Raw genomic sequence first — 13,588 nt, forward strand, 5'->3', positions numbered from 1 at the left:
TCCAAACGATGTAATCCACGTGAGCGAAGCCGCGGAGCGAAGGCGGAGAGAACGGCTAGCTCTGAATAAATATCATACGATATGGACAAATAAAACAATCTTTTAACACATGACGTGAATATATTTGCACAAACAATAAACAAATGCACAAACACGTACGTGTCAATATATAGTATATATACATGTGTACATTCAGTTTACACAAAATCTTTTCTTACATTATTATTTACACACTCACAATTCCATCTTTTATAATATCAAATATACATATAACTGGCAAATATTTTAACGAGGATCAATCACCGATATTCAAAATAAATGATTTTTTTTTGTAAAATTTCGTGGGCATATCGTGCATTTAGATCTATTAATATACTTGTATGAATCTATACCCATTTTCGAAAAAAATTTAATGCAACTGTAAGAAAAAAAATAAAAAAGAATTGTTTATGTAGATAAAAGATTATTTCCAAATTATGTATAAAAATTCATAATAATAATCTATTACGAGATTGAGTCAATATTCTCTAAACTTAATATCTTTTGAGATTACAATAGAATTTATAGTATAACGAAAAGTCCCTTTTCGTTATTTTTTTAACTCACTGAGGGCAATATTTTTCGAGCGTATTTATGAATATTCATCGGTTTGGCATACCCTACAGCTCAAATCATTCAGATTTGTGGTAGACTTACGCTATGTAAATGAACAATATGTTGTCTACAAATAATAAAAGTTTTTTTTTTTTCTTAACCTAGCAACAAAAAATATTTGATATAATTGAAAATACCCTTGCAATAAAACATTTAGCAGTCGGGCTTTTCGTATTCATTGCTATGAATGATTCTTGTTTATCTAATCGAAGCTATCTATAGATCTATGTAGGATGTGTGCAGACTATGTATCTTTCAACCATAGCAGATCTTGTGACTCGTTTGTTTAAACGTTATTAAAAAAAAAAAGGTTTGTGTCTTAGCCATCCGCATATAAGACGTTGGTTGCCGATATATCAGGATAAAAATTATGTGGCAGGAATGAAGTTTACATGTTGTTTGAGCTATTCACGTAATGATGATGTTCCATCTTAAAATTTACTTTAGAACTAGTTTCTTTGCCAAAAATGTGATTGATCCCCCGCAAGACAATGAATATCAGATCAGAATCAGAATTTTTGTATACATTTCGATTTTCTTTGACCGAGCGATTGTATATAATATCAAATCTTATACAAATAACATTTTTACATAATGACATGAGACGTAATTTCTTCGGGAGAAAAGTTTTATTCGGTTTTATGAATATTTCATAATTAGACACTTTTTATAAATGTTGGCACAAAATACATGTAACATAAACAATCATTTAAGGAATGTAAGTTACAAATAACAATTTTTTTAATTGAAATTCAACAATAAACAAAACGAACAAATTTATTAATAATCGACTTTCTCAGTCTTTATTCGATGTTAGACATATCTTGCTATTCGATAAAATGGCACTACAAGGTTAATAATAAGTACTTATTTTAGGAACATCTTAAAAAAAAAATCAAAAAATATCTTTATTTTAATACTTAAGCACTGTATAGGTTTGTACATTCTAATGGAATATTATGAAAATATTTAGCAATTTTTTTACCGAGACCAAATTATATAACGATGGTACACATTAAATTTATAAAAAACTATGTATTGGAAAAAATACAGTAAATACATAATATACATAATATGAATATTCTAGAAACTGTTATCCAAAATTTAAAAGCGGACGCAATTTGGAAGTAAATAAATCCCAATAACACTCCCGAAAGGTAAATACGTCAGAACTAAAATGACATTTGATCAGATATGTTTTGAAAATGATATAGGGAGCATCTAATTCCTAAGAATTGTGGGAGGGGGGGGGCATATAGACAATTACTATTGCACCAAAGGCAAGACAGTTATATACAAATGTACTAAATATTGATTACTTAAGAAAAAAGTCGAGTTCGAAGCTTTGGTAATTTTAAGATCAAATACATTGATAAGTTGAAAATTTAACTACCTTATTTTAAATGTTGCCGAAACAAAGCATAGACATAGTATACGATTGAGTATTCCCAAAAAATCGTCTCAAAATATGCATCGCAAGCTAGAATTTGATATATTTAACTATACAATAGTATAAGTACCTATATATTAATTTTTAACCACGACGGACTTTCAACCTATTCACTCCGATTAATATTTCGACAATGATTTCGTGGTAATTTTTTTGTGATAATTTGGTCATTATATATATTATACATAGTGTTTAAAAAAAAGTTAATAAATTTTATTTTCTCATTCATTTTGCTCTACAGTATATTTACAGTATGTCCTGAAGTTAGCACATTATTAGTCTTTGTGAACACTCGAAATATTTATTCATTGATTTAATAAAAACCGTGGTACGTATAATAACCATAAATCAGAATTTGTGAGAAATATTAGAATATATATAAAGATAATTGATTGTGTGAGATTTAAAACATTTTAACTCTTTTTATTCTACTTCGGATGTTATTTAAAAAAGAAAACCTTTATATCCATATTATTATAGAATACAGTTGTCATTTACTGTAAATCATTAATTCAATTGATTTTTCAGTTAAGTATTGATTGAACTTTACGATCCTTATTACTATCCATTACAAGCGATTGTGATTAAATAATCATAAATACAATATATTTATTAAAAAGCACCATAACTTACGCACAGACAACCGCTTTCAAAACATCAATATACAAAATATTTCTAGTTGACATTTAATCAATTTAAAATATGTGTGATATATAGTTATATCGAATTTCATATAATTATTGCTAATTAGATAATGCCGGGCTGCGCTTTGGTATGAACTATTTGAAAGTAACGAAACTTGTATAAAAGTAAAATCAAAAATATACATGATAGTCACCAATAAAAATACAACACATTTACTGCGTTTTTAAAAATCGAACTATCAGCACACATGCAAATCACACAAAAATGGAACTAAATTGCTATTGGTTGAAAAATTTCCGATAGAGCTGATCGACTATTTCATTGGTGTTTGGTGATTTTTTTTTTCAAATCAATGAATCACGTTCTAAAATACACAAAAGAAAGGAACTAAATTGTCATTGGTCTCGAATAATTTCCGATGGTGTTCAACGGCCATTTCATTGGTGTTCGGGGATTTTTTTTTTTTTCATATTAAGAAGTTAATCGCCAGGCATCCTCCGCACAAAAAAAATCCTATAACTATAGTGATGTGAGTGGAGCACTTATCTAAGATACTAGGCCCGTAACGCACTGGGCTTCAACATGGGTCATACACTCGCGCCGAGAAGACGTTCATCAGCCGAATGCTCCTCCTCATCAGAACAGGTCTTGTCCTTCTTTATTGACTGGTAACGCACCTGTAACCAATAAGATGTGAAATTATATTAAAAAAAAATATCATAATAACTATATCATCATAAAATTTGGCTTTCTGATTTTTTTACATCTTCTACAACTTTGAACATATATTATGATGATTTTTTTCTCTGTAGTTTGTAAATATCAAATACAGTTAATCTGCTTATAAACAATTGACATAGGTACATCTAAGAAAATTCTATGTAAGTTGGAAACTACTATGAATGTTTGAATGTTAAATTAACAATATCTATTTTTTGCACATCCATCCACCCACTATCCTTGACCTACAGACGAAATCTAAGTATTGAGCCATGTTACTCATAATATTATTAGTGACAAATTTGAAATTTATACAAAATTCAAAAAGTAATTTGAATTATTATAATTTATAATGCTATTGATACGGACGGCCATGTCTAAAATATGTATGTAATAAAAAAACGTGTAAATCTTCACTAATTTATTTACATAATTTGTGTGTGCTCATGTTATTTAATTAGTAACATTTTTTTGATTTTTGTTTTATTAGTTATAGTGATGGCGGACGATAAGACGCGAGAGCGTCATGTTATCTCGAATATATTAAGTAAAATCATATGTCCTATCTATTATTTTATGTTATGCTATTGCGTGAGAAATAAAAATGAGCTATCTTAAAAACCCTAGTATTTTAGATAATCTGCTTTATGTAGGTATATTATTCATTGTATTATATAATATATGCAAAATTCAGTTTTCAACAAATAGGAAAACAACGTTATATATAAAACACAACTGCGACGCTAAGGCGCCGATCAGTAGTGAATAATATATGTGTATGCAGTCGTTTATTTATAGTATATAGTATATATTTTTATTATTATAATCGTTACATATCGTTACGTATTATTTTGTCAGTTTTGCTTCTAAATGTATTGATTGAGATCAACGCAAAATGTAGAAATGTTGAAAGTAATAATGAAATTTGAAAGGTTTTTTTTTTTAATTTTTAGTTTTATAGCATTGAAATGCTTTATAAATAAGAAATTTTGTGGTTTTTTTTTCATGGTTAATCTATACTAATATTACAAAGCTGAACAGTTTTTTTGTTTGTTTGTTTTTAGTTTGAATTAATCTCAGGAATTACTGGTCCGATTTTAAAAATTCTTTCAATGTTAGATAGCCCATTGAGGAAGGCTATATATGTACCACGGGCAAAGCCGGGGCGGATCGCTAGTATATTATATACCTATAGACATTTTATTGCCCTCCAAAACTATTTGCAATATAACTGATGCCTATAAATATAATTAATGATTTGTTATAATAATTATTATCTCAATATTGTTTGTCTCTTGGTCAGACCCAGTTTAACAAGTAGGTCCATGATAAAATTCTATTATTAAATAAAATGGACGTAAAGAATTATGTTGTTAATGTTCTAACGTATTTTTTATTGGTGAAAACAATTAATAAAATAGTGTTAATATCGTATCATTTAGGTGTACTTTTATTCTCTAAAAAATCAATGTGTCAAAATTGTATAGTCTATGGTATCTTTTGAAGCTATATGTTTTGAAACATGAAATACAGAATACATATATGCATAACCACCGGACCGTAGTACATAAATAGACTACATCTCTCAGAGATGATACAGCTTTCTAATGGTGTAATAATTCTCGAAATTGGTAGTATTTGTTTCGTAACATTACCAACAAACGAGAACAATCTTTTTCTCTTTATATATTACGTCATATTTACATATTTACCTTAGTCTTTAATTTGGTGCTGACACCGCGCGGATGATACATAAGGAAGTTGTCTGTTACCCAAAATATGAGAATCTGAAAAAAATAAAAATAATAATTTCTGATATAAACAAAAAAAAACAAAGGGTCCAAAAATTGAAATAAAATTCATATAAAACGCATAAACTTGAATATTTATCTTTCAAGCTGAGAACACAGAAGTATTACTATGTAAATAAAATTTCAATTGGTTATCAATTGAATGATATCAAAACATGCATTATTATTTATCAGAGGTCATAGGAGACCAAAGTAATTATAATAAGGTCGTACAGATTTCTTAGTCTCGCCATTTACTCTGAATAACCGTAATTGAAAAATAAAATGAAAATATAGACTAACTAGATAACACTGTCTATCACTACATCATTGTAACACTTACATACTAAGCATTTAAGAAAGAGAGCAATCTCTTTATATTTCTTGTGTTAATAATAACCTGCTTACCATTTTAATCAAACACTTTCAATTGTCTATCTCTCTCTCTCTTTCTCTCTGTGTCTCTCTTTCAACTACACATCTTCTTAACACATTTACTACAAAATACTCACATTAACAAAGAAAGGTATGATGAGCATTACAACGGCCAGTTCGAGCCGTGGATCCGAGACAGGTGACAGTCTCAATGTTGAGAGTACTGCTTGAACCAGTGGGAGTTGCAGTACCAAAGCGAGCATGGACTTTGCAAATGTTGCCAGCGCTGCATATAGCACACACTGGCAGAGCCACGCTGAACACATTGGTGGTTTACCTGTAAAATGATAATATGTATTTATTTGAGTTAAAATATGTAATACTAACTTTTCGCCCCTGCTTCATATGTCTCACATTCACTGTCATCACTCATTAAAGATGTTGCTTTCTAAGTGTAAAAGAATTTTTGAAATTGGTCCAGTGGTTTTGTGTGTGACAAACATACAAAAATAAAAAAGTTTCCTCTTTATCATATTATTGTAGATGTGTTATGTTGGCATACACTGAAATAACTTATTCAATTAATGTTTAATTAATATGGCAGTATACAAAATTTGTATTCTGTAACTGGTGTTGCAATGTCAATTATCAGTTTTGTCAACCAAAACATCCCATTAAATGTTCTCATGGCAATTATTTGCAATTCAATTAGAATCAAATGTATTTCTATGGAATTCCATTGATCATAAATATTTAGCAGGATACCAAATCTATCTAATCATTCTGATTCATCATGCAGCAACATGAACACAATTAAATTATTTTTAAGTTAGCAGTCTTAGGACCCTGAATGCAATGAATTTACAACAAATTAAACATTAAAGATTTCATATCTTCTTGTTATGAGGTCATAAAGATAGGACACATGACCACGAGAAGTATAGTATAGCTCACAATAAAAACAGATCTGATATTTTAACCATTGTTTATTATTGTTATTATATGTATGTATAGATAATTTTATTGCATGTAACAGTGAGTGTAACTAAATCAAAATTGATCTAAAAATTAATGAACAGAATGTAATGATTTTATTTTAAAACACTTACCATATTCTCCAAAATTGATGAGAGGTATATCATAAACTCTGGCATAGTATTGAGCAAGTCTTATACCAGCCCATATTATAAGGAGGCCTAATGTAGAATCTAGCATAAAATTTACTATGTACCTGTAAAAAATAATAAAACATATTTTATAAATCATTCATTAGAACATCACACAAGTTATATGACTTCCTTATTATATTGAATTATCAATTATAATAGATACAATAGAAAATTAATCCTGTAACCTGTTAATCTTTACATTTGAACAATAAATTTATGTTTTATATTATTAGGAACACAATGAGTTTCAAAGAATATTATCAAACCAACCATACACCACATAGGTCATTGTATTCAAAACTCACCATGTACATGGATTCCCTGTCTGATAAGGAGATAGCCAAACATTAGCCGCATGTATAATTAATGCTCCCAAACCTTGCTTTGAAGTATCATAGAACCAAATTAACCATGGCCGTCTTGCATAGCGTGGCTCACAGAATCTTTTACCTGAAAATAGCATATCAGTTACTTAAGTTTGTAAGCTTACTCAAATTATCCATTTATGAAAGCAATTTCACTCCAATTTTATACCAGATTATAAGATTATATAAAATAGCAGTAAGGTTTTATAACATGAGCATTATATTGACATAACAAAAGAAAAATTAGTCAGTATCATAATTGTATTAGTATTCAACCTTCACCTCTGATCTCACAACTTACCAATCAAACATGTAAACGCTAAAACTGCAAGCAAAAATTGCAGAAACCAACCATAAGTATCAGTTAAAGCATCTTTTGAGCAGTGGGGTTCCGACCAGTGAATTACATCCGAACTATCATTCATTTTTCATCTCAAAAAGATGTACAAGGAATAAAATAAACTGCGATTTCTTCCGTATTCGATGATTTATACAAAATTAAGTTTATCACACCTAACTAGTGAAAGGCGAAAAACACCATAGAAAACACGAAGAAAATAAATTTAAAAGGTATACAAAATTTAAATTTTTATCAACATTCAAATTTCATCAGAAACACCAAATTCGCAACAAATAAATACCATAAAAATAAAATGAATTGACAGCAGCATACATAGGTAGTAAAGACATTGACATTTGCACACTGGTTACATTTCAAAATATTTTCAAATATGTAGGTTTATATAGTCTATGATTTTCAAAATCGTTGATATGAAAAATGTTGTTATGTAATGTATAATGTAACATTATCTTTCTCTTGGGTGGTAATAGTTCCAAATAAAATATCAATTATACAATTAAAATTAACATACTTTTGTAATTACGTAATTGCAATTTACCGTGGAATAATAACATATTATAACATGAAAAAATTAAGATGTTTCCTTATTTTGTCAAAAGTATTTTATATATGACCTTACTCATAGATGTAAGCGATTAATGATTTATTTTTTTAATCCGGTAATATCATTTTTAAGATTCATCCAATTATTAAATAATTAATAAAAAAAACTCAAGTCAGAAAATCAAGTCAGGTTGTGAAAATAGTGAATCTGACTAAATAATGCGTTTAATTGGAATACTATTCCTCACTAGTTAATTGTTTAAATAGATATGAGTTTAAAATTATTTAAATTATGTGCTAAATTGATACTGTTGTTATAAATTTGTATAAAATACTGGGATAAACCATAAACCTTTACTGGGTTTATCCCAGTTTTTTATTGTAATCGTACAAATAATTAATAATTATGAATTATGATCATTCAGAATAGAAAATATTCGTAAGATGGATTTAAAATGAAATTACTTATAACGTATTCCGTTGAATACATACAAATGATTCGTACATCGTTATTAGATAAATTGTATCACTTATAAAATAAAATTGTTCATACGGTTTCCTGAAGAATGAGAATCACTTATTCGTACTCGGATAAATACATCCACACTTAATACTAACCCACGATGCATACTCACACATGATTTACCGTTGAAAAATAAACTTTATAACTGGTCCATCTATGGTTCGAAATTTAACTGATAGCTTTTTAATTACATGGTAACATTAAAAATAAACTTTAGTTGCTCGTGGCTGTATTTCGATTCTAATTTGCCATTGCCGCCATTTTTATTGTTTTAGCGTTACTATTTCAATAATAGTATTTTTTTGTATTTAATTAAAAGTTGTGTTTTGTGTTTACCTTCACTCAAATATCAAGGTAAGTTTATGTAATAATAAATATTCGATAAAGTATTCTAAAATATTCCTTAAATGATCCCTGAATATTGATCTCCTATCCACCGGTGTATTGTTTTTATCGTAAGAAAATGTTTAGGTGTTGGAAAAATCTATTCTTTGTATGCTTTTATGATTTTTTGCAAATTTATAAATGGTTCGTAACGAAACACTGATCTTGAAAGGTTGTAATAAATCCCATTTGTGTACATTTTATAGGTATTCCTGATATTATAATTTCTGTACCTGATATTGTTGGTTATTAATAAATTTCAAAACAACGAAACACTCTTTGTATTTATCTAATAGGTATGAGTTGTTATAATACTCGAAAATCTTCGCATGACGTATCCAAACTATTACAATTATTTATGCATATTACACTTATTTTTAGTTTTTAAATATCAAAACAATAAACCATACAGATAAGTGTTAACGATAAATTAATCTTCTATAATTAGATCAATGCAGAAGATTAATGAATCACTTGTAAATTGCAGGATGATTTAATGTAGGTAATCCACAATGTGTATTATTTGCTTTCACATGAAATAACATAACCTTATGAATTTTTTTTTTGGTAAAGCTTTATTAACTTCAGGTAGAAAAGCTCAAATCAAATCAAATCGTTTCAAATCAAATCATTTAAGATAATAGAAAAGATGTTTGTGTGGTTCAGCAAAGACATTCAGGCATTGTGCTTAATTATGCAAATGTTTTTAATTAAGTTACAAAACATTGCAATTTTTTGCAATGTTTTGTAACCTAATTATTAGTATGAGTATACCTTTGCATGATTTACTTGCACTAATTCAAGTAGGACTTTTTTAATTACAATTAATTCGCCCATCACTCCTAACAATAAACTCTAGATGTGATTGATTCATCATTAATTAATGTAATATATATCATGTCACAGTAACAGTATACTATAATAAAACATTCAATTTTCTTTCCAACAAGACAAAATATATCCACTAATAAAATGTATAGAAACGCATAAATTTACCTGAAAATCTTTTTCTACATTGATGCCAATGTTAGTGTACTGAAAATAAATTTTTAAATTGGTGCACTATTATACAACATTTTGATGAACATAAAGGCGAACATGTAACCATCTCCTTTAGTTTTTGAAAGTAGGTTAATAAATACAATCATAGTGAAACTAGCAGGTTGTATAATTTTTATATTATTCAACCTCAAAACTTGTACCCTTCTAGAAACCTTTATGTATGAAAGCCAACAGCTCAGATTAGTTGAAATATTTTTTTTTATAATTCTTCTTTAGGGACCGGTGATAATATTTTAGTAACCTATTTTTCTCTTGTAATCTTATACTATTTATATATAGCAAATCGTTGTAGATTTTCATACTGAGAGAGATTGGATAATGAAGTACCATTGTATACTGGGACAATAAATATTTACAATTATTGTTATTTAAGTCTAGATGTTGATACATTCACACTATATTATTATAGTGGTAGTATTATATAAGCCTCATATGTCACTTGAAATGGGTGACAAATTTTAAATATGACGTACTTACAATTGAAATGCTTTACACGATAAATGAAAAGTTACTGAATTAAAAAAAAACAATAACAAAATAGTTTAGTGAATCTGGAGGTTTTTCTAATTTTCTCAAAAATTTGTATTTAAAAACCTGTACTTATTTATATATTTATAATTAGAAAATCTATGTATTTAATAACTGCTGTAGTCAAATCAAAAGGACAGCAAATATGAGGTCTTATTTTACCAGTTTTAATTGAGTTCAAAGGAATGAAAATAAATTCTAGTATTTATTTAAAGGTTGTCATTATAATAGAGGCTATCATTGTTCACAAACCTTCATATCAAATCTAGTATTCAATAAAAATATACAAACAAGTACAGAATACAAGCTTTATATTATGCTAAGGTTACTAGTACATTGTATCTGTTAGCTGTTAGTGGCTAAATAGTTGAAAATGCTTAATAAACTAGAAACAGTATCTCATATGTTGATGAATATTATATTAGGTTAATTTTGTGTATTGGTTTTTACAAGTGGTAAAAAAAAAGAAATTGCTTAATATGCCTGTAAATTACAATAATTAGAATGAAGAATCTCTAACTTTGTCTTGTAATATTACTATAATGTCCGTGACAGGCACAAATAACGATAGAAGCAGCAATATAAATGAAACATTTTCGATTTATTGTTATGAAAAAAAAGGGTTTGATTGTTTTCATATTATTTGTGACCAATTAAGTAGTTGTATGCATTGTGGGTACTTATTACTGTTTTTACGCCATCCAACCATTTAATTTAACCCTACATGCAATGCACACCACATGGTCATTACGGTTTGTAGACGGGAATCCAATACCCGCCTCATCCCTATCGCGTCGAGGCCACGGCAGGGTGGAAATGGCATCGATAGCCCCCTGTATTGAAAAGTGGAACATTATAATTATCTGTGGTGGTGGTTCGACCAGTGGTGACTTTCCCGCGATAACCGTCAACAAACGGTCGCCAGGCAACGGCTCATGACATATGCATGAGAGCGGCATGGACGACACTAGCGCTTAAATATACAAGAACGGCGGGGAAAATTACTAGAGGCAAATATAAGATGTCTCCTCGACTTTGCGGTGGCGTGCGGCACGCCCAAGACTTCTCAAGCATTTCCAATTACCCTCACGAAACGTCCAACGTTTGTTACTATTCTCGACTATTTTTACCGCATAACCACCACCTCTTCTTCATAAGTGATGAGACAACCCCATTGTGTAGGTAGTTGAAGGCATCATTTGAAATTCTTTTTGCCTTTATAGACGTGCACGCGAAAGTTACTTTGAACTATGACCATAATATGTACCCGTCTAGTTGCATGTATGCATACATACTTTTTTCTATTATATACGAAGGTTCTATTTAGCACTGATCATATATATACTATTACTATTCACTATAACGTTCCAATTGCTTCTTAGGTATAACGAAATATTAATTATAGAAAAAAATACGATAAAGACTACAAATAGTGTAATTTCTGTAGCTTTTAATGGCAAGCATAGTATTTCGAATTGAAATTTCTAAACGTAAATCGAATTGCGGTTGGCAGGTAGCAAACAAGCCAATGTGTTTTGATTAACTTTGTAGGTAAAGATGTAATCTTATTTACTCTAAGTCAAGACTTCAATATGGAGTTGGGATGTAGCGACCCTTCCCCGAATCCAATGGAGCGGCGCAAGTTATGATCGATATATCATAAAATATTCAAACGGCGCCGACCCCCGAGGAAACGTAATAGATAACTGTTTCCTAAAAGGTCGCTAGGGCAAACAACCTACAAAATCCATTAGATAAAAACTTTGCGTTAATGAATGTTAATTGTTATGTAATTCCTTACTAATGTCGTTCATGTACAGAGCGTCAGTTAGTTATGGGTATTCTTGGGTATTCTATTTTATAAAATTCTATTTTATTTTGTAAAAGTTAGATGCTGTCGTTATTCTTTCATTATATTAATTGGCGTATGGTACCTAAAATACTAGCTGTATAAATGCAGCTCATTTATATATAGTATAGAAGGTTTTCATGATGGCCAAAATTTGGGCCATCTCTCATATATCTTACCTTATGAAGCTCTGGCTTCAAAAGCTTATATCTGGAGAATATTTGTCAACCATCAAAGTTTTTAGGCGCCTCTATAGCTTTGAACAAATTGATCTCTAGAATCAATTCCATAACATTATACAATTTTGCGTAACATTTTACAAAAACGATATATAGAATTTCTACGCAGCGTTATAGAACTTACGCCTCGCTGCGTAGTAAGTGAGGCACGAGCGCTTTCGAGCGTATAATGACCGCGAATGCTTCTAATCAAAATATACTCCAGGATCCAGGATTACGGGTGAAATATTTTTCAAGGATTTATTTTTCATGTAAATTTTGAATCAAAACAAAAGGAATCTTGAATTGCAAAATAAATAACTCTTTCATCTGAAATTTAATTTCAGTTACAATTCCTCTTTTAACTATAATGCTTCAACTAAACTAAATACTGATGTGAAAAATTGTATTGTATTGGAAAAAATAAAAAGTCAATGTACATGATTCTAATTTTATTAGATACTAGCTGTTACACGTGGCTTAGCTCGTGTGGTCAAAGCAAATTAACATTTGTCATATAGTATACAATATTTTTAACAAGGCGCCATCTATCGGACTTTTTAAATTTCGGAGTCGCATCATGGATCTTTCCATGAGAATGGAGGCTTAGTACTAACTATCTCCAGTCAAGAAATCTATAAAATCGCTCCTTACGATGTTGAAAGGAGCACAAACAAACAAGCACACTTGCGCATTTAAATAATATTAGTAGGAATAATATTTACAATAATATAACAATAATATTTAAATGTAACAATAATATTTTTCTTATATATATAAAATTCTCGTGTCACAGTTTTCGTTGCCATACTCCTCCGAAACGGCTTGACCGATTCCTCTGAAATTTGGTAAGCATATTGGGTAGGTCTGAGAATCGGCCAACATCTATTTTTTATCCCGATATTCCTACGGGATACGGACTTACGCGGGTGAAACCGCGGGGCGCAGCTAG

The 13,588-nt window shown here is 29.5% G+C and overlaps 2 protein-coding genes across 2 annotated transcripts in view; one reads left to right on the forward strand and one right to left on the reverse strand.

Annotated features, from left to right (window-relative positions):
* Positions 1-3,084: 3,084 nt before the first annotated feature.
* LOC119831989 (store-operated calcium entry regulator STIMATE-like) lies at positions 3,085-7,847 on the reverse strand. The gene is made up of 6 exons (XM_038355566.1): positions 7,470-7,847; positions 7,109-7,253; positions 6,744-6,865; positions 5,772-5,971; positions 5,182-5,256; positions 3,085-3,426 (listed from the first exon to the last, which is right to left on the reverse strand). The coding sequence occupies exons 1-6, from the start codon at positions 7,591-7,593 to the stop codon at positions 3,337-3,339; spliced, it is 756 nt and encodes a 251-aa protein (XP_038211494.1). The 5' UTR covers positions 7,594-7,847; the 3' UTR covers positions 3,085-3,336.
* Positions 7,848-8,816: 969 nt separating this feature from the next.
* The window catches only part of LOC119831685 (heterogeneous nuclear ribonucleoprotein K), a 22,564-nt gene continuing 17,792 nt past the window's right edge, over positions 8,817-13,588 (forward strand). Inside the window, exon 1 of the mRNA XM_038355137.1 lies at positions 8,817-8,949. The gene's annotated coding sequence lies outside the window, so the exon portion shown is untranslated. The remainder of the gene's footprint in view (positions 8,950-13,588) is intronic.

This window comes from Zerene cesonia, chromosome 14 (genome assembly GCF_012273895.1).
Source record: "Zerene cesonia ecotype Mississippi chromosome 14, Zerene_cesonia_1.1, whole genome shotgun sequence".
NCBI lineage: Eukaryota > Metazoa > Arthropoda > Insecta > Lepidoptera > Pieridae > Zerene > Zerene cesonia.